The sequence below is a fragment of the Aquarana catesbeiana genome, linkage group LG01, assembly GCF_042186555.1.
Source record: "Aquarana catesbeiana isolate 2022-GZ linkage group LG01, ASM4218655v1, whole genome shotgun sequence".
NCBI lineage: Eukaryota > Metazoa > Chordata > Amphibia > Anura > Ranidae > Aquarana > Aquarana catesbeiana.
The window spans coordinates 580,532,650-580,555,148 of NC_133324.1; the positions used below are offsets into that span (position 1 = coordinate 580,532,650).

At 41.7% G+C, this 22,499-nt stretch overlaps 1 protein-coding gene across 2 annotated transcripts; it reads left to right on the forward strand.

Annotated features, from left to right (window-relative positions):
• The first annotated feature begins 9,463 nt into the window (after positions 1–9,463).
• METTL18 (methyltransferase 18, RPL3 N3(tau)-histidine) lies at positions 9,464–13,871 on the forward strand. Of its 2 annotated transcripts, none has more exons than XM_073597828.1 (2): positions 9,464–9,594; positions 12,231–13,871. In XM_073597828.1, exon 2 carries the CDS (start codon positions 12,300–12,302, stop codon positions 13,383–13,385), a length of 1,086 nt encoding a protein of 361 aa, XP_073453929.1. In that variant the 5' UTR covers positions 9,464–9,594; positions 12,231–12,299; the 3' UTR covers positions 13,386–13,871. The 2 variants fall into 2 exon arrangements, with proteins under 2 accessions (XP_073453929.1, XP_073453936.1); XM_073597835.1 differs by having other exon boundaries at positions 9,537–9,618.
• The last annotated feature ends 8,628 nt before the right edge of the window (positions 13,872–22,499 follow it).

Here is a 22,499-nt window from a genome sequence, read left to right on the forward strand (position 1 = left end):
GCCTGGGCCTATTTTTTGTCCCAGTCCGGGCCTGTTGGTGAGAGGGGTAAAGAAGAACCCAAAGACCACTGTGGCTGAGCTCCAGAGATGCAGTCGGGAGATGGGAGAAAGTTGTAGAAAGTCAACCATCACTGCAGCCCTCCACCAGTCAGGGCTTTATGGCAGAGTGGCCCGACGGAAGCCTCTCCTCAGTGCAAGACACATGAAAGCCCGCATGGAGTTTGCTAAAAAACACCCGAAGGGCTCCAAGATGGTGAGAAATAAGATTCTCTGGTCTGATAAGACCAAGATAGAACTTTTTGGCCTTAATTCTAAGAGGTATGTGTGGAGAAAGCCAGGCACTGCTCATCACCTGTCCAATACAGTCCCAACAGTGAAGCATGGTGGTGGCAGCATCATGCTGTGGGGGTGTTTTTCAGCTGCAGGGACAAGACGACTGGTTGCAATCAAGGGAAAGATGAATGCGGCCAAGTACAGGGATATCCTGGACGAAAACCTTCTCCAGAGTGCTCAGGACCTCAGACTGGGCTGAAGGTTTACCTTCCAACAAGACAATGACCCCAAACACACCGCTAAAATAATGAAGGAGTGGCTTTACCACAACTCCGTGACTGTTCTTGAATGGTCCAGCCAGAGCCCTGACTTAAACCCAATTGAGCATCTCTGGAGAGACCTAAAAATGGCTGTCCACCAACGTTTACCATCCAACCTGACAGAACTGGAGAGGATCTGCAAGGAGGAATGGCAGAGGATCCCCAAATTCAGGTGTGAAAAACTTGTTGTATCTTTCCCAAAAAGACTCATGGCTGTATTAGATCAAAAGGGTGCTTCTACTAAATACTGAGCAAAGGGTCTGAATACTTAGGACCATGTGATATTTCAGATTTTCTTTTTTAATAAATCTGCAAAAATGTCAACAATTCTGTGTTTTTCTGTCAATATGGGGTGCTGTGTATACATTAATGAGGAAAAAAATGAACTTAAATGACTTTAGCAAATGGCTGCAATATAACAAAGAGGGAAAAATGTAAGGGGGTCTGAATACTTTCCTTCCCCACTGTATATATCTAAAAATTGATCGGTCCTGATGTACTGACGGCCTGTCTAATTTCTTGAGGCCCATAAATGCTAGGACAGTAGAAATAATCCCCAACTGACCCCTTTTTGGAAAGTAGACAGTTCAAGGTATTTATGCCACGTACACACGGTTGGACTTTTCGGCTACAAAAGTCCGACAGCCCGTCTGACAGACTTTCAACGGACTTTTGGCAGACTTGCGGCGGACTTTCTAACGAACGGACTTGTCTACATACGATCACACAAAAGTCAGACGGATTCGTACGTGATGATGTACACTGGACTAAAATAAGGAAGTTGATAGCCAGTAGCCAATAGCTGCCCTAGCGTTGGTTTTTTGTCCGTCGGACTAGCATACGGACGAGTGGATTTCTGGGTCCGGCGGAGTTACGACGTAAAGATTTGAAGCATGTTTCAAATCTAAAGTCCGTCAGATTTGCGGCTGGAAAAGTCCGCTGAAAGTCCAGGGAAGCCCACACACGATCGGATTGTCCGCCGGATTTGGTCCGTCGGTGTCCGTCGGACTTTTGTAGACGAAAAGTCCGACCGTGTGTACGCGGCATTAGTAAACGGCTTGGTGGTTTTTTTTTAAGTTGTAATTTTTTGGAAAATTAGAAAATAAAATTTTTTTTTTTTTTTTTTTTTTTTTTTTACATACTGTCACCAGTGCTGTACAGCATTATCATAATAATGGGTCATATAACATTATTTTTTATTACATTTTTTATTATTTTTTTTGCTAGAAAATTTCTTAGAACCCCCAAATGTTATATTTTTTTTCTTACACCCTAGAGAATAAAATAGCAGTCGCTGCAATACTTTCTGTCACACCATATTTGCGCAGCGCTCTTACAAGCGCACTTTTTTTGGAAAAAATACACTTTTTTGAATTAAAAAATAAGAAAATAGTAAAGTTAGCCCATTTTTTCTATACTGTGAAAGATAATGTTACGCTGAGTAAATTGATACCCAACATGTCACACTTCAAAATTGCGCCCGCTTGTGGAATAGCTACAAACTTTTACCCTTACAAATCTCCATAAGCGACGTTTAAAAAATTCTACAGGTTGCATGTTTTGAGTTACAGAGGAGGTCTAGGGCTAGAATTATTGCTCTCTAACGTTTGTAGCGATACCTCATATGTGTGGTTTGAACACCGTTTTCATATGCGGGCGCTGCTCAAGTATGTGTTCGCTTCTGCACGCGAGCTCGGCGGGACGGGGTGCATTTAATTTTTTTTTATTATTTTTTTTACCTTTTATTTTTACACTGTTCTTTTTTTTAAAAAAGTGTCACTTTTATTCCTATTACAAGGAATGTAAACATCCCTTGTAATAGAAAAAAAGCATGATAGGACCTCTTAAATATGAGATCTGGGGTCAAAAAGACCTCAGATCTCATATTTACACTAAAATGCAATTAAAAAAAAAACAAAAAAAAAATTTGGAAAAAAAATAAATAAAAATAAAACGTTGCTTTAAGAGGGTGGAATTTTGATGTCGCTTCCGCTCTGCAATGGTGTGGAGACGGGTGGGGCCATCTTCTCACTCATCTCCCTACCTAACAGGAGACAGAACACGATTGCCTCCGCCGCTGCCGGCGGCTCCGGTAAGCGGCGGAGGGCACTGGAGAACTGCCAATAAAAGGGATCTTGTGGCGAATCCACCGCAGAGACCACTTTTATCTGAAAGCGGACGACCCGCTGAAGAAGAGGATACCGGGGTTATGGTAGCTAGCTGCTGCCATAACAGCTATATCCCTCTTCAAAGTACTGACGTATAACGACGGTGGGCGGTCCATAAGTGGCTAGGGAAGTGGTCAGGATTTTTTTTTTTTACACATTATGTTTGCTTACAGCAGTGAATTACATTGCTATAAGCAAGCACTTTACTAAATGTAACCAAATCCTTCAGTCTGTTTTGTTGTGATTAGCTGTGATTGGTCAAAGCTACAAAGTTGTGCCATCCATTGTGCGCAACTGTCATGCGACCTGCTGTGATTTGTCACAGCGGTCACATGGTACCAGCAGCGAGCCGGTACTCTGATCAGTCATCAGTTGTGTTCTGTGGACACAGCCGGTTACAGATTGGCCCACTGCCCGGCTGTGATGTCCACTCACAATATGAAAGCCACCGTCTGGCCGTCATTTGACTATAGGCTGAGCGAGGAATGGTTCAGCATACACCCGTTTGAGGGCTGTTTTTTGGCCATGCTCACATGGGAATATGTGAAAATACGCCTGTGTGAGGGCTGTGTTTTGTCTGCGTTGGGTGCACAGGTGTTTCGTATAGGCAGCTAATGCTAAGTGGGATGCAGTGGCTGCATGGGCACAGCCACCACTCCCAGGATAATATCCCTGCAGGTCCCTGAACTCACACGGTGTTTGGGGACATGCATCCTGTGTAGGCAAAGCCCTCACATGGGTGTATGCCCAGGTGAACAAGGTCTGCTTGTTAGGTGCAGTTATTATTTTCAGGTGTTTTTTAGGTGCTATAGTTACTGTAAGTGTCCATTCACACTTGTGCGACTTAAAAATCATGCAATTTCCGTTGCGACTTGATGCAATTTTGATACAACTTTGGATGAGTGCAACTTTATTACAACTGGCTTTGACCAATGTGATCATTTTGTTTGTGTGTAATGAATTCCAGGATCATTCAAATCAAGTTTTGTAAAATTTTTAGCAGAACAAAGTCTTTCCAGCATTTCAGAGATCAAAGGGAGAGGATAACGGTTTTTAATAGTGATTTTATTCATGTGCCTGTAATCAATGCATGGAGGCAAGGTGGAGCCTTTCTTTTCAGCAAAGAACAGGGCTGCTCCTGCAGGAGATGTTGAGTGTCTAATAAAGCCCTTCTCTAAATTCTCATCAAGCCAATCCCTGAGTAGCTTTAATTCTGGTTCTGACAGATTGAAAAGGTGTCCGAAAGGTATTTCTCCCCCTGGAAGCAGCTCAATGGGGCAATCATATGGGCGATGGGAAGGTAACTGATCGGCATTCTTCTTATCACAGACACCCCGGAACTCATGATATTGTAGAGGCAGGTTGTCATATGACTGTAGTGTAGTAACCACATCCACCTGTAATTCCTTGACTGGTGGAGAACTTATTCGACAAGGTTCTCTACAGTATTACTTGCAATGGGCAGACATAAAATTTAGAAGCCATGTTTCCCAGTTGATGGAGGGATTATGGGTGGAAAACCAAGAAATGCCCAAGATGACAGTAAATTTGAGTGTAGTCAGCTGAAAACAGATGGTCAGCCTTAAATTGGAGTACCAGAGGAACTGTTTCATGGGTAACAGGTCCTGAAGTTAAAGTGATTGTAAACCCTCACGTTTTTTCACCTTAATGCATTCTATTTAAAAAAAACCAAAAAAAAAACCAAAGCTTTAAAATCACTTTAACGGTGAACCATCCACTGTCTTCATATCAATAGGGGCAAATTTATTTCTTGTTTGAATTTTATTGTTGTGGGCAAATTCTATGTCTATAAAGTTCCCACCAGCCGCAGAGTCCAGCATAACAGAGCAAGGAATTTCAATGCCCTCACAGATTAGTTTAATAGGGGAGAAAAAATGAGATAGTAGAGAATTCACTTTTTTTGTTCATTAACCAATGGGCAGATAAACTGGCTAATTGAGTTTATTTGTTCAGGCACTATCACTTCAGTTGCTGCAATTGTTCTTCTAACTTTGTTAGTACGATTAACTGCGTAATGACCAGAGTCCCCACAAGAAAGACATATGTTCTCAGAATGCCTTCTTTGTTTCTCCTGAATGGAAATGGATCTCTTAAAAGCATCAACCTGCATAGGCTTGGGAGTGTTAGAATCCGGAGAAACTTTGAAATCCTGCTGAACTACTAGCAGAGAAATGCATGCCACCCTTACTTCCTAACATTCCCAGCTTCTCCTTCCTCCTTTTTGTAAGTCTCTGATCAATTATTGTTGACTGGATATGCACCTGGCGTTTGGAGTTCTCATATTCAAAGGGATTTAACACACACATTTGACCATACTATATGATGGTGCACAGGATCCAGTAAGAGGCTTGTGTATCTGGCGTCGTCCGGTGGTGGAAGCACTGCAAATTGGGAACGTGCGGACACTAATGGAACAATTGGATTGTGAATTGTTTGTTCCTTTTTGAACGTGTAGGTTTACAGGGGATTTTGTAAATACTGTACATTTATTGTATACCATATACCTTTCTATTTCAAAAATACAAACTTTATTTTTATTTTTTTTCAAAAGCTAAAAGTGGTTAAGCCAATGAGGCCCACAAGAGATAGTATAAATACTGCTTAAGCAAGGTGTATAATATAAATTTCTGCTCCACTGAACCTCGGGGGGGGGGGGGGGGGGGGGCTCTGTCAGGGTTTCTTCCCAGAGGAGCCATTTGCAGTGTGATATTGGCGTGAAGATAGATAGAACAGGACTCTCTTCATTACTACTAGCAAGTTAGTGTGCTATTGTGATTGTATTGTGAGTGTAAAGTATCAGTGTAGTGTGAATATAGTGATAGTGCAGCATGAGTGTAGTGTGACTGTTCATTTTTACTTTAAGGGGTTGTAAACCCTCGTGTTTTTTCACCTTCATGCATCCTATGCGTTAAGGTGAAAAAACTTTTGTCACTGACCAGCCCCCCGCCCCCCCCCCCGTTTTACTCACCTGAGCCCTTTCGTTCCCTTGTATACCTCTCTGCCTGGGGTTCTCAGGTCTTGATTGGATAGATTGATAGCAGCGCAGCCATTGGCTCCTGCTGCTGTCAATCATATCCAATGACGCGGGCGCCGGGGGGGGGGGGCCGAGTCTGGCATTCTGTGTCTATGGACGCAAATGCTGGACTCAGGAGCGTGCCCGCAAGGTAACCCCAGGGTTTCTCCTAGGGGGTTTACTGATGCGGAGAGGAGCCGCAAGCGCCGATGGGGGGACCCCAGAAGATGATGTTTGGGGCCACACTGTGCAAAACGAACTGCACAGTGGAGGTAAGTATGATGTGTTTGTTATTTTTTTTATTTTTTTTAAACAAAGGTTTACAACCCCTTTTAGTGTCAGTTTAGTGTGTCAGTGTAAGGTGTCGGGGCACTTTTACTGCAGTATATTGAATTACATTAGTTCACTTTTACTGCAGTATATTGAAGTGCGTTAGTGCACTTTTACTGCAGTATATTGAAGTGTGTTAGTGCACTTTTACTGCAGTATATTGAAGTGCGTTAGTGCACTTTTACTGCAGTATATTGAAGTGCGTTAGTGCACTTTTACTGCAGTATACTGAAGTGTGTTAGTGCACTTTTACTGCAGTATACTGAAGTGTGTTAGTGCACTTTTACTGCAGTATACTGAAGTGTGTTACTGAACTTTTACTGCAGTATACTGAAGTGTGTTACTGAACTTTTACTGCAGTATATTGAAGTGTGTTAATGCACTTTTACTGCAGTATACTGAAGTGTGTTAGTGCACAGTTGCTGCAGTATATTGAAATGTGTCAGAGCACTTTTACTGCAATATATTGAAGTGTGTTAGTGCACTTTTACTGCAATCGTTTTACTGCAAATCTGCATCGCCACTTGCTCATTGATGATGCACAGGCGTTACTCGATTGTGATGTTGGTTCTGAGGTTGAGAAAGGCAGGAACATGAGCCTACATAGACATGTGCAATTTGTTTCATAACGAATTGAAATTCGGCCGAATTTTGCATCTTTCGGATATTCGGATGCAACCGAATGTCTGAATAAAAGAATAACAAATTTCAACTAATACGAAAGAAATTATAGCGGATATAACGAATGAATTTGACATGATTCGGTAATTCATTAAAGATCTAATGAAACAAAAGTTCAACTCAAAGTAAATCTTACAGTCCAATCAGCTGATTAACTTTGTGCTGGAGATTGGATTACTGACAAAGTTCATTCCTGAGAACTGGGAAGGAGAAGGGTGTTGTATTGTATTTGAGCAGAGAAGAAGAGATATTGTCATTATGTGTGTTAATAGATTCAATAAACAAACAACTTTCCAATCTACGAATCATTATCACAAATATATATACATAGATAAATATTGAATTTCAACTAATACGAAAGAAATTATAGCGGATATAACAAATGAATTTGACATGATTTGAGATCCAGTATAACAAATATTGACACTACAGAAATCCGAAAATGAATTACGAATTACGAATGACAACGAAACGAAACTATGCATTGAGGTGAAAAACCTCCTGTAATGCTGCAGTCCCCCCGAGCACCCGTTTACTTACCTGTACCCTCTTATTCTCGCGCCGGGAACGAGCACACGTGCAAAAGCCGGTGTCTCGGGTCCTGACTGGATAGATTGATAGCAGCGCAGCCATTGGCTCCCCCTGCTGTCCATCAAATCTAATGATGCGGGCACCAGGGGGCGGGGCTGAGTCCTGCTTTCTGTGTTAATAGACGCAGAAGCAGGACTCAGGAGCGCGCCCGCACGGGTGTCTCGAAGGAGATCGCTTCTCTGATGGGGCACTCGAGAAGAGGAGGAGCTAGTAGCGCCGATGAGGGACCCCAGAAGAGGAGGAACTGCACAAAGGAGGTAAGTATGACATGTTTGTTATTTATAAAAAAAAAAAAACTGAAGCTTTACAACCCCTTTAATCGCCCCTGATGTTAACCCCTTCCCAGTCAGTGTCATTAGTACAGTGACAGTGCATTTTTTTTAGCACTGATCACTGTATTAGTGTCACTGGTCCACAAAAAGTGTCAGTGTCAGAATGTCCACCGTAATATCACAGTCCTGCTGTAAGTCACTAATCACCGCCATTACTAGTAAAAAAATTAAATAAAAATATCTCATAGTTTGTAGACGCTATAACTTTTGCGCAAACCAATCAATATACACTTATTGGAATTTTGTTACCAAAAATATGTAGCAGAATATACATTGGTCTAAATTTATGAAGAAATTTGATTTTTTCCATTTTTTTGATTGGATATGTTTTATAGTAGAAAGTAAAAAAATATTGTTTTTTTCTTTTTTCTTTTTTAAATTGTCAGTCTTTTTTTGTTTATAGTGCAAAAAATAAAAACCACACAGGTAATAAAATACCACTAAAAGAAAGCTCTATTTGTGGGAAAAAAAGGACATACATTGTATTTGGGTACAGTGTCGCATGACAGTGTCGTCAGTTAAAGTAACGCAATGCCGTAATCGCAAAAAATGGCCTGGTCATGAACGGGGGTAAATCTTCTAGAGCTATAGTGGTTAAAAGAGAATTATGTTTTATTACCATCATACTTACCTAGGTGGATGCAGCATCAGACCGATGCTGCATCTGCCCCCTGTTGCCTCTGCACTGAGAACCGAGCCACCGAACAACGCAGATGGCTCGGTTCTCACAGATCCCTGAGAGGACAGCTGCTGCCAGTCAGCAACTCTCTGCTCTGCGCCCCCCCCCCCCCCCCCGCGCTCACTGGAGAGCTGAGCTGTGGAGGGGCGGGAAGTTGCCATCTCAGTGGCTCACTGAGAGCCTGAGACAAGCATCAGTCCAGGCACCTGGTGGATCCAGACTTTATTGTTGGGATGACGCGGTGCCTGGACTGATTCCAGTGACGTCAGCAGAGAGCGGACTTCAGACCGCTCTGTGTTGAGAACGGGTTAGAGCCCTTTCACACGGGAGCGGGCGTCGGCGGTAAAGCGCCGCTATTGTAAGTGGCGCTTTACCGTCGGTATGCAGCCGCTAGCGGGGGCGGTTTTACCCCCCCGCTAGCGGCCGAGAAATGGTTAAAAACCACTGCAAAGCGCCTCTGCTGAGGCGCTTTGCCAGCGGTATAGTCGCGCCATCCCATTGATTTCAATGGGCAGGAGTGGTGAAGGAGCGGTATACACACCGCTCCTTCACCGCTCCGAAGATGCTGCTAGCAGGACTTTTTTTACCGTCCTGACAGCGCATCGATCCAGTGTGAAAGCCCTCGGGGCTTTCACACTGGAATGAAAGCAGCGGCACTTTCGGGTCGGTTTGCAGGCGATATTATTAGCGCAATAGCGCCTGCAAACCGCCCCAGTGTGAAAGGGCCCTTACAGGAGTGGAAAAAACAAATTACAGTCCTGACCCATAGGAGAAGCCCAGCCTAATGAGCTCAGGCTTTACTTCTCCTTTAAAGATATTATCCTCGGCTACATTATTTTGATGAAAAGTATAATTCTTGAACATTATCTCAGCTTTAATTTCTTTATCAATAAGTGCTTTTCTTCTTTATCATCTAAAACCTCGATTCCTAAAGCATTTTGTCTATTTTTGAGTTGCAATGAAACATATTTTTGCCCTGTCAGTATTTATAGTTCAACACAAGATGGCGATATTGCACTAATTTTGTATATGGATATATTTCTTTGTGGTACGTTGTTTATCGAGGATCCACAAGATGGCGCTGTGTTCTCTGAGATGTCTCCATGCACTTATCTTTCTTTATTTCATATTGTTGGTTTAACATGGAGTCGGGACATGCTTGTTTCTGCTGAAAGTTCTTGTCTCTGTAGGTGATTTGGGGTATTCTAAGGTGCATTTACATTGTATTGGGTGTCTGTTTTTTAATCACACTGTAGCTTCTGTAATTAGAACACTGAGAAGATTGATTATCAGTGCAAAGGTTTTATTGGACTCGTGTATACTGATAAGAGCTTTTCTTACCAATCCAGAGTACAGTGTTTACATAAGAATATGTTCTATTCACTTTCTGTTAGCTATGTAGGTGTTAGTTATGTAATAGTTTTATAAACAGTAAAAGCTCAATCACACTAATGTTTTCTGCACTGTATGGCACCACATGTCAATGCACAGCAATGCAATACACCACACTGCTAAACAGAGACATGGTATTAAAAAAAAAGAAAAATATATATTTTATTAGGGTTGCAGCGATAGCACTTATTTACTAGCTAGTACAAGTACTGGTACTCACGGTCAAATATGGATACAGAGTACCAATACATTTGTGGTGTGATTTGAGCCCATAAAAAATGAATGGGCGCAAATCGCACTGCAGAGGATCAAATGCGATTGGAACAGGAATACGGTTTCTCCCACTGCTCCTGTGTGATCCCAGTATAGAAAGACAGGGAAGCGCCAGCTAAGAAGTGCAGCAATGGGATAACAAACATTATTGTAATGGCACAAGGTTTTTTACCTTTATGCATTCTATGCATGAAGGTTAAAAAAAAAAAAAAAAACACCTGTGTGCAGCAGCCCCCCTAATGCTTACCTAAGCCCCCTCTTGATCCAGCAATGTCCACGAGAGCCTTGCCTCTCTGGGGACTTTCACTCCTGAAAGGCTTTTGGCAGCAGCTCCTGTCAATAACAGCCAGTGTGTCAATCTGGAGACTGAGAGGGCAGGACCAAGCCACAACATCCGTGTGTGAATGGACACACAGAGCCGTGGCTCAGGAGCGTGCCTGCTTGGGTGCTCCAGAGCAAGCTGCTTGCTGTTGGGGGGAGAAGCCAGGAGCACCGGCGGGGGGACACGAGAAGTAGGGGAATCCGGGCTGCTCTGTGCAAAACTACTGCACAGGGCAGGTAAGTATAACATGTTTGTTATTTAAAAAAAAAAAAACAAGACTTTACTATTGCTTTAAGAAATGTTATCACAGCTCACATGTTCAAAGTACATAATAATATATGTGAAATCCAAATCCACAGCCTCTTCCGGTGCTCACAGGGCTGGAGGAGATGTAGGAAGTAGAGATAGGCTCGGGCATGTTCGGAATCCTAGTCCCAACCCACTTGCCCAATCCAGCTAGGAAGCCGACACTGCACACCACTAATCACACAGTGAGACATTTCCCGGTCTGCAGCTGCACAGATTGGGAAATGTCTCACTGCCTGTGATTAGCGGTGTGCAGTGTCCGGTTCCTAGCGCAAACGGGCAAAAGGGTTGGGACTAGGATCCTGAGCCCACCTCTAGTATGAGGTTTCGAGACCCCTGTGGTATAGGGCGGAAGTGATATCAGCTTGGGCGTGGACCGCCTATGCATCTCCTTCAACCTTGTTGGCCTCCAGGTTGCCATATCGCATTGAATTTTACAGAAAATTGCAGCGCTGCAGATTGATAAGGAAAGATCGTTTAGTAACATTCAATTACAATGTGGCTTGTGTAGCAATTGTGTATGCAATTTTATACATTTTTTTCACAAAAGTGGAGATACTCTTTAATGTCAGCCTCCAAGCACATACATACTTGAGCATTGGCATACCTTTGTACACCAGCTCAGAGCTGGTCCTGATTACAGTCAGTTTCCCAATCTTTGAACTGGCCCTAGTTCTTTAAGAATGTGACGCTGCCACAGCATCAGGTTCTCAAAATGGCGGTACTTTTACCTGAATTTGTACCCTGTAATGGTAACGGTACTGAGACTTACAAATATGCTTGCCTGAATTAGGTAAAAGTGTTATTAAAGCGTATCTCTGACCCCCCCCTTCCCCCACCCCCTGTTTAGGGGGTGGTCCATTGTTTAGGTTTTCGATACCCAGCCAGAGCACCCAGCTTTGTCCAGTTGAGATCCTCTTGTTCTCTGCCACCTGTTGGTCCTGCACCGTCATATTGATGATTACATCATCAAGAGGCCCGCCAACTCTTCCTGGTTCAGCCGTCATGCTTCCTGATTATGCAGCACTAGGCCCGCTCCCCCTTCCCTCCTTTCTGAATGAGGCACTTTGCCTCCTGGGATATGCTTGTCACATATCCCAGGAGGCAAAGTCCCTTGTTTAGAAAGGAGGAGGGGGGGCGGGCCTAGAGCTTCATCATCAGGAAGGAGCACAGTGCAGGCGAATGACGTGCAAACGGGCACACACTTTTTTTTTTTTAAACCAAAAAGTTAATTAATCGCAGTGCTGTCCATGTGTCTGTGCTGACCAGTTAGAATAACTCTTTTATACATGCTTAGAAGTGCAGAAAGGAGATTAAGCCACAGGGATTTAAAATCACCGGACCAGTAAAGCGGCGTTCCGGTCCCTGACAGAGCAGTACAGTGGGACTGGGTGGGATGGGGAGGGGGTTCAGTATATGGTCACCTTACAGATTCTCTTTAAAGCTCTTTAATATTCTCTTTGTATTTATGGATAATTTGATCTGTGTATATAAATGTTTTTTTTTTTTTTTTTTTTTTTTTTTTTTAGGGTTGTGAAAGGCTTTTCTTCCAACCGAGTTTTTGTAATTTCGCTACAATAAAGCTGGGTAGGTGAAAAATGTCATTTCAATTCAATTTCTGTATTGAAGAAGCAGAAGACAGTACAGTGGAATGTACTGGACTTTCAGACCCAAAAGAAGAGAAACCAGAAAATAGTATGCATCTCTCAGGAGACAAAGAAGCACAGATTAAATTATCTACTAAAAATAAAGAGAAGGGAATAGAACTGAATTCTTTCTTCTGTAATAGTGATGTATTAGATGGCAGCAATATGAGCGAGGATAACAAAGCTGAAGAAAAAACAGTTTGCTGTAAACCAGCCATCGAACATAAAATGCCACAAGATGTTAACAAAGTGCTAGAAAATAAAATAGTTGAACAAAGCTCAGATCTTCAGTTTGTAAATGTATCTGTAGTGGAAATGACATTGTCCAATGAAGATCTGCATGGTGAAAATATAGTGAGTAAAACTGTTACAGCTAACTCTGATCTGATTTCTGGGGTGTATGAAGGCGGTATGAAAGTTTGGGAGTGCACATTTGATCTCCTCAGATATTTTGAAGACGAAGATGTCAGCTTCAAACGAAAAAGTGTTTTGGATCTTGGCTGTGGGGCTGGTTTGTTGGGAATTGTGGCTCTGAGGAGAAAAGCCAGAGAAGTGCATTTTCAGGACTACAACAGCACAGTGATAGAAGAGATCACTATACCTAATGTATTGGTCAACTGTGACAGTTCTGATGAAAACGGAAATGTTACAGAAGAACCAAGCAAAAAAAGACTCAAAAAGTCAGAAACCCATGCAGGGCTTCTATCCAAGTGCCGCTTCTTCTCTGGCGATTGGTCAAATTTCACACTGTTAATGCAAAATCAAACTCCATCTGTGAAATATGATATTATTCTTACATCGGAGACCATATATAATCCTAATTACTATGATGCTCTGCATGATCTCTTTCAGCATCTATTGGCTGACAATGGGACTATATACCTAGCTAGCAAGTCTCATTACTTTGGTGTAGGAGGAGGTGTCCTATTGTTTGAGACCTGTATTAAAAAGGGCAACCGTTTTGACATAAATACCCTCAAGACACACGATGATGGACTTCAAAGAATGCTTCTGAGTTTGTCATTTAAAGACCGTTAATAAAATGTCTCTTGGCTTTTTGTAATAAACTGAAGCCTTATTTATTTTTTTATATACAGAATTTGTAAGTTAGCCATTTTTATTGTATATGCACTGTTCTGTGTTCTCCCTAGAAACTTTTCTGTTGGGTGGAAGAAAAACAATGGCTACGTGGTTTATTAAAATTAAGGGCAACATAAAATCACTGAGAAATAGAAACCTTGAAAAATTTATCAAAGTGAGTATAGCTAAAGCTGAACACTGTCGGGCCAATTCACTTAACAATTATCGTATGCAATATTTGTGCTTTTTACAAAATAGTGCATGCATCTTAGATTGTAAGCTCTAACAAGCAGGGCCCTCTGATTCCTCCTGTATTGAAATGTATTGTAACTGTACTGTCTGCCCTAACGCTGTAAAGTGCTGCACAAACTGTTGGCTCTATATAACTCCTGTATAATAATAATAATAATGTTTAAAATTTCAATTCACTATGGTTAAATACTGCATTTTTAGTAATTTATTGCAGTAAATATCGCCAATAAAATGTGATACTACATTAAAGTCAAATCCCCCCCCCCCCCACACACACACACAAAACCTTTGGTAATTATATTCTGGTCTAGCCACTTGCTATTTAATAAATACAACAAAAAGAAACTGGAGACCTTAAGTAGTGGTATTCTTAGCACTGCTATATGTGGGAGCTCCAGCTTAGGGATACTGATTGGCGAAGTACAGGGAGGATAGGAAAGTACATCCGTACCTGCCTCCCCTCTGTGATGAAGAAACCTGGAAGTGACTCGGATTTTGTCACTTCTGGTTTTGGTTTGTTATTCACAAGCTGTTACCGGTTTGTAAAGCATCTGATCAAACCAATCTCAGACCAGAGGAGGGATCTGGGGTCTAGTAGACCCGAGATCTATCCATAAAGAGGGCTTGTCATGGCTCATGCTATCATTCCTTATGGCAATAAAGTTGATAATAAAAAATTAAAGGGGCAGTGTCAAAAAAAGTTTTAAAATAAATAACCACTTGCCAACCATATGTATATATGTGGTTCATCGGGGTTATGGCTGAATCTATTAGCTATAACCCCGGTATTTTTTTTTTCAGCCGGCGATTCTCTTTCTCGTGAAAGCGGCCGGAACAGCTTATTTGCCACTGGCACTTTCAGAAGCGGCTGGAGTGGTCGCCCGCTTACCGCTTTTACCAACGAGCCCGGGAAATGATCCGATGGTTGGCCATAGAAGTGAACAGAGACCAGATCATCTCTGATGAGGGAAAGAAAGAGGCGCCTTCTAAGCGTAGTATATCAAAAATGTAATGGATTCAATATAAAAAAAAATAGCGAATACACTCACAAACAGAGGAGAGAGACAGGCATGTATAATGGGTGTCATCTGCACTTAGCCAGAGGATGCAGGGCTGGGAGCGGTGTGTACCGAGATGCCGTCCTCGGTAGCGAACGCAGTGGTGGAGTTCAATGCCTTCAGTATCCAGGGGAAGGGATCCGTGAACACCGGAACGTCCTGCTGCGATGTCATCACTCCCGGAATAAAGTTCAGCGGAAGGGTGCGCACGTTCGAAGCATGCATGCTTCTTCCTCAGGCTCTGATGGGGCCATCTTAGAAGTGGTATATATTATACTCCCAGTCACATGATAAGCCAGAGATAAACCACACTGAGCACTAAATCAGGCTTGTTCAATTAACACAATCGAAACGAATATAGACAACTATTATCTATGCTAAAGTGAACTGGTGATGAAATGAGACTATGATGGAAAATTGTTAAATGACAGGTGGTGAAAAAAACCCAAAACATGATAAATGAAGTATAAAAGGTAATAATGGAAAAAACGGAACACTTAGAATGATAAAATAAGAGAAACGAAGCTATAGTAATTCCATCGATGCATCGATCGGTGACAGGAAATGTGTATGGGAAAAGGGAAAATTTATTCCTAATATGACTGTATGAAAGTGGCCAATCTTTGGAGATGGATAATGTATAGAGAAGGGGAAAGAAAATACAAAAATAAAGATAAATATAAAAATAAATGAAAAATAAAGATGAAAAAATAATGAAAAAAATAATAAATAAAAATAAGAATCAAAATAAAAATAGAAATGAAAATAAAAGTAAAGACAAAAGCAAATGGAAAAAAATAAAATAAAGTAAAATAAATAAAAATAGATAAAGATAAAAATGGAAATAAAAATGAAAATCTTAATAATAAAGATGAAAACAAGAAATTGCTGGTAAAAGTAAAGGACTGAGTGAATTGGACTGAACATCAAATTGTCATATAGATGTGAATACTAACGCATGTGTACACATGTATGTGTAGTGGTGCATACATGTGTGTGGAGGTGCAAATGCATAGGCACCTAAACAGCAAAGAGTATGAAGTAATACATCAAATTAAAATCAATGACTAGTCGATCAGAGACAGTCATGGGTGACTGAGTGGGGTCAATAGAAAAATTATATGTATCTGTATGTATCCATTACCAACAGAAAACAAGTGAACCTGTGATGATGGATTATACATGTATATGGTATTGGATGGGCCACTAAGTGGTTGAACAAATATGGGCAACAGGAGCAGTAATTGATACTTATAATAAGACATTGATTTCTATGCCTTCATTTAGGCCCCCAAGCAAAAGGCTATCCAAGGTAAAAATCCAATAATTTTCCCTTTCACATAACCTCTTATAGTGTTCAGCTGAGGGGAGCTGCTTGGGAATGGCCTCTATTACCCAGACACGCAGTCCTGTGGAGGACTGTTGATGGAATTGCTAGAAGTGCCTAGCGACACTATATTTGTCCAGCCCTTTATCAACAAAATTCCGGTGCTCACCGAACCTTTTGCGAAGGGTCAGGATGATGCAGCCTACATAAAGTAGGCCGCAAGGATATGTCAAACAATACACGACATACTCTGAGGAACAGGTGAAAATATCAGGTATAGTGTATGATTTACTTTTACATATAAATTCTTTTTGTCTGTGTGTAACGTGATTGCATGTGAGACACGGGTTTTTTGCAACGATACATTTCCTTGAGGTTGAAAAAGGTAAGGGATGCGCTCACAGTGGGTATCGAACTTTGTGTTTTTATTCTACTGGGCGCTGTTTTGGCCTTGATGTGTTTGGCTTTTCTGTAGATGACTTGTGGTTGATCCGTGAGTGTGGATTTAAGATGAGGATCCTCACTAAGAATCGGCCAATGTTTTACCAAGATTCTTTCCATTTTTCTAAATTAGCTATGGAACTGCGTGACAAAGCGGATTGGTTGGGAATTATCATCCATGGTCTTGGTTGTATCACTCCTAACTTCAGTGTGAAGGTAATGTTGGAAAGCTCCCTCGACTATCTCATCGGGGTAGCCCTTGTCCCTAAACTTCATTTTTAAGGTCTCACCATGGGTAAAGTAGTCCTGCACTCGGGTGCAATTGTGCTTGAGTCTACAGAATTGACTCTTCGGGATGTTATTGATCCAACGTGGGTGATGGCAACTCCCATAGTGTAAGAAGAAGTTGCCGGCCGTGGGTTTCGTGTAGTTCTGTGCACAGATGTCCTCATGGAAGAGTTCCAGATCCAAAAAAGCAAGTTTTTGGTTGTCAGTAACTGCGGTGAAAGGCCCATGTTATTGGCATTACAATATTCAAGTAATGCTGGTATAAGGGTTTCTGGCACATCCCAAATGATGACCACGTCATCAATATACCGACCGTAATATACTAGATGGGACGAGTAGGGGTTATTCTGCCAGATGTGAAATTGTTCCCAGTACCCCATAGTCAGGTTTGCATAACTGGGGGCAAAATTGGCCCCCATAGCTGTGCCTCTGATTTGGATATAAAACTCACCATAAACTTCAAAATAATTATGAGTGAGACAATATTCTAGCATATCCAAAAGAAAGTGTACCTGTCGGGCATTCAAAAGGGGATCCTCATTGAGAAAATACTGTGTGGCCCTCAGGCCTACATCATGGGGGATGGAGGTGTAAAGTAAAACCACATCCAATGAGAGCCAACGATATGATGGCTCCCACTGGTATTGTTGCAATGTGTGTAATAATTGTATACCGTCTTTGATATATGAGGGAAGATTGTGGACCAAGGGCTATAGAATGTGGTCTAGATAGATGGAAAGGTAACTAGTCACACTTTCCATGGCCGCGACGATGGGCTTCACGGGTGGATTAATTGGGTCTTTGTGGACTTTAGGAAGATGGTAGAAATACGGCCGTTTGTAGAAATCATGTATAAGGAAGCCCACTTCAGTCTTGGTAAGGAATCCCTCAGTATAAGCTTTATTGACGAGGTCATGTGCCTCCTTGGAGAATGTGGGTAGTGGGTCACTGGTGAGTTTCCGATAGGTGGTACTGTCGGAAAGGAGCCAACGGCGTTCCAGCTGATGGTCTCCAAGGTCTTGTACCACTATTCCTCCTCCCTTGTCGGCTGACCTAATGACTAAGGTGGTGTCATTGGTCAGCTGATTCAGGGCAAGGGTTTCAGCTTCCGAGAGATTGGACGGTGATTTAGAGTGTATGGGAATCTGTTGACACATCTGTAAGATCTCTGTATATACCACCTGGTAAAAGCTTTGAATATAATGGCCCTTTGCAAAGGTGGGGTAAAAGATAGATTTTGGTTGAAATCTAGTGGGTTGAATTGGTGGGGAGGAGGACAAATGTTGCGTAAGCAATTCATCATAGTCATCAGAATCCTCAGTGTAAAATAATTCTAGGTGGTCCAGGGCCATTCTTTCTGGTACACTGCAATCCTGAAAGTTGTTTGTTGGGGAACTGGGGTCTGGCAGACTGGGACTGGAATCAGGTTCAACTATAGGAGTATTGTGTGCCTTAAGATTGAAATAGCGTTTCACAGTGATGTTCCTGATAAATCGGTTGAAGTCCAAAAATAAAGTAAAAGGGTTAGGTGGCACGGTGGGAGCAAAGGTGAGACCTCGAGCGAGTAGGGTTTCTTCAGATTTGGACAAGGAATTTTTGGATAGATTAAAAATCTTTACAGCCTTCCTTTTTGTGCCTGCATCTTCCCCCTCTCCTGCCTTGATTGTGTATTTTCTTTTTGGGCAAGACGGGGGGAGCCCCTAAAAAAGAGGAGGAAAGAGAGTGTGGAATAGATTCATCAGCCGATGTGGCTGGAACACTTGTGTTGGGAATTGATGCTGTTTCAGGAGTCGTGGCCAAGGTGTCTGGATGGACACTGGGGCCATGGTCTGTATTACCACAATTGGATGTTGTGTTAGATGAAGAATCGGATTTGGAAGATGGAGGGCATGGTCTGGAAAAGTCGGGTGCAATGTTGGGGGAAGGAATGGGGGTCTGGGCAATGGATGATCTGGGACTAGGTGAAACTTCGGCCTTGGGATTGGTTGAGGGGATAGAAGATTCAATGGTGATAGCAATGGTGTCCTTAATGGGTTGAATCAAGGATCTGGTAATGATAGAGGCATTCCTGGCAGGAGCAAGATGTTTCGATGTTGCGGGGATTGAGCCAGATCTGGGCATACAGATAGTGGGGTGCTGTCTATGCATAATCAGGAGAGATGAATGCTGATTGAGGGGGGGTTTAGGGTGGGCTTAGGAGTACAATCTATGAGGGGCATCGGGCTGTCAGCCCTGTTTCACACTTGTGCGGTGCGAATTGAAGCTCAGGTTTCACTGGGGAGATAAAAATCTCCTGTTCAAAGAATTCATTGCGTTTTTGCTCAGTATCAGAGAGCAGGGAGAGGGGGAGGGAGGGGGGGGGGGGAGAGGGGGAGATGTAGTGAAGAGAAGTAGAAATTCCTTGTTCAGAACGCAATGCATCTGCGAATCAGATGCGTTCCCATAGGAGATAATAGGCTTTTAGTTCGCACCGCAATGCCCAAAAAACGCACACGTTTTTTGTGCAATGCGCAGTGCGAATGCAACGCACATATGTGAACCAGATGCATTCATATGAATGTATTTTAAAATGTCCTGCGAATTAGATGCGGTGTAAGCCGCATCTAATTCGCATAGGTGTGAACCTGGGCTAAGGCCTAGAGTGACTGGCACCTACATGGTCATGGATGGATGGGGATGGGTTGACAGTTCTGGGTTTTTTCCAACAAAACATACGATTGGTGTTATAGTTGTCAAAATCCCGACAAATCTTTTGTAGTTTGGTTCCAATGAGGTGATCCTCTTGGAACTTGGTGTTCAGTTTGAGTTTTCTTAGCCAGGATAGTGGCAGAGATGGGATGAGTGATTGGAGAGAGTGTATAAGATCGGTTATTTTGGATAAGAGAGTGGTGTACTGTATCGCTCTTTGTTTGACAATAATACCCATCCATTTCTAGGTGCAGAATTCTGAAATACTGGCCCACTCATGGGCCAGGTCTGCACCCAGAAAAGAACATGTTTTGATGTTTCTGAGTCCTCTAGGAGAAATCTTATGTTTGAGATAAATGTCAAGAAAGAACCTATCCCACCATTGGTGATTGGTGGATATGATGGTATCTTCAATATTCCGGAATCTAGCACATATTAGTCTGTATATATTATTTTATTTATTTTTATTTATTTTACTTTATTTAATTTTATTTTTTTTCCATTTGCTTTTGTCTTTATTTTTATTTTCATTTCTATTTTTATTCTTATTTCTATTTTTATTTTGATTAATTTTTTTTATTTATTATTGTTTTCATTATCCATTTTTATTTTATTGTATTTATTTTTTCATCTTTATTTTTCATTTATTTTTATCTTTATTTTTATTTTTATATTTTATTTTCCTCTTCTCTATACATTATCCATCTCCAACGATTGGCCACTTTCATACAGTCATATTAGAAATAAATTTTCCCTTTTCCCATACACATTTCCTGTCATCGATCGATGCATCGATGGAATTACTATAGCTTCGTTTCTCTTATTTTATCATTCTAAGCGTTCTGTTTTTGGCATTATTACCTTTTATACTTTATACTTCATTTATCATGTTTTTGGTTTTTTCACCACCTGTCATTTGACAATTTTCCATCATAGTCTCATTTCATCACCAGTTCACTTTAGCATAGATGATAGTTGTCTATATTAGTTTTGATTGTGTTAATTGAACAAACCTGATCTCCATTAGTGCTCAGTGTGGTTTATCTCTGGCTTATCATGTGACTGGGAGCATAATATATACCACTTCTAAGATGGCCCCATCAAAGCCTGAGGAAGACAGGATAATTACCACCGCTCTAGGTGATCGGGTTCAAGCTTCCCGTCCTCCGCTGTGTGGATGATTGTGAGAGCCCCAGGTGCCGGCAATTGCTATTCCAATGGTATGTGTGTGATGGAAAAATCTGGACAGCCGCACTCCGGATTAGAAAAGTGAAAAATAAATGCTATGAGTAAGCGCTCTATGGGAGCGTGAAACACGTTAGCGGTTATGCTGCATTATCCCAACAAAGCCATGTACGGATTTTAATCATGTTATTACTTTTTCAATAAAGAGGATTTTATTTTTCACTTTTCTAATCCGGAGTGCGGCTGTCCAGATTTTTCCATCACACACAAAGCCTGAGGAAGAAGCATGCATGCTTCGAACGCGCGCACCCTCCCGCTGAACTTTAATCCAGAAGTCATGACATTGCAGCAGGAAATTTCGGTGTTCACGGATCCCTTCCCATGGACACTAAAGGCATTGGACTCCACCACTGCGTTCAATACCGAGGACAGCTTCTCGGTACACACTGGTCCCAGCCCCACATCCTCTGGATAAGTGCGGATGACACCCATTATACATGCCTGTCTTTCTCATCTGTTTGTGAGTGTATTCGCTATTTTTTTTATATTCAATCCATTACATTTTTAATATACTATGCTTAGAAGGCGCCGCTTTCTTTCCCTCACTTCGTTTCAGATCAACTTCTATCTGCAAGCAGGCAGCCTTCCTTCCTACTAGTTTTTATTGCTTCTATGGACATTGCCAAATGGACTTTATTTAAATCATTTATGTGCTGGTTTATCAGCTGCATCCTCACCCAGAGTGCGCTCAATCCACCTCACTTTGTTTGCAGATCATCTCTGATGTGGAAATTTTTGCATTATACCAGAGAGCTATGATTGTGCTTATTAGCGCATGGAATTATTTGCTTGTAGGCGAAGCTTATAATTTCCATCACAGAATTGGCAAGCCAGGGAGAAGGCCAACAGATCTTCCTAATTCAGCGGATCTCGAGTGGGAAAAGACATCCAGAACCAGCAAAACGCGGGCCTATGGTAAGAAAACCATACTTCAAGTTTTTTTTTAACATTTTTGCTGTTCTGTGTTCGGGATCTTGATTCTCTGTCCACTATATGGGGTAAGTTCTGCTAGGCAAAGAACCTTTTGTTTTTTTGTGGCTTTCTGTATAATGGTGGGACTTTAATTGTAGGTTACATTTTTGTCATTGTAAGTAGGTCTATTAATTGGGGGAGTACTTCTATTTAAATCCTCTATAGGTCCCATTTAATACATACCTAAAGTGAATGTTGTGTATGACTGAGCAGGCTGATAAGTAACTATGCTGTTTGTATGACTGAGCAGGCTGATAAGAAACTGTATGTTCCCAGACATTTAAATATCTAGGCGTCACAGTCACTTCAACACACAACCTTTTATATAAAACTAATTATGTCCCTCTATTTTCTCAGATCACCTCCCTTTTAAAATCCTGGCTGTCTTTCCATATATCTTTCCTGGGTAGAATATGTGCCATTAAAATGAAGATTCTCCCTAAACTCCTATATTATTTCCGTGCCCTTCCTATAAATGTCTCAAAATCTAAATTGATTTCCCTTCAAAGAGACATTAACAAATTTAAATGGGCGGAAAAAAAACCCAGATGCAGCTATGCCCTTATGCATAGATGTCAATCCACGGGCGGCCTAGGCCTCCCTAACCTTTGGCTCTATTATCTTGCTGCCAGACTAACGCAACTAACTCAATGGTTCACCCCTACCCAGGAAACTCCATGGAAACAATTCTAAACCATCTCCATATCCCCATTACATCTACAGAGAATATTATGGTCCAACACCACCTCCTATAGTAAACTTACCAAACACAACATTATCGTTGCTCAATTTTATCAACTA

What these genes read in the sequence shown, in the direction of transcription:
- METTL18 (XM_073597828.1), top strand. Translation starts at nt 12,300, where the DNA reads ATGTCATTTCAATTCAATTTCTGTATTGAAGAAGCAGAAGACAGTACA.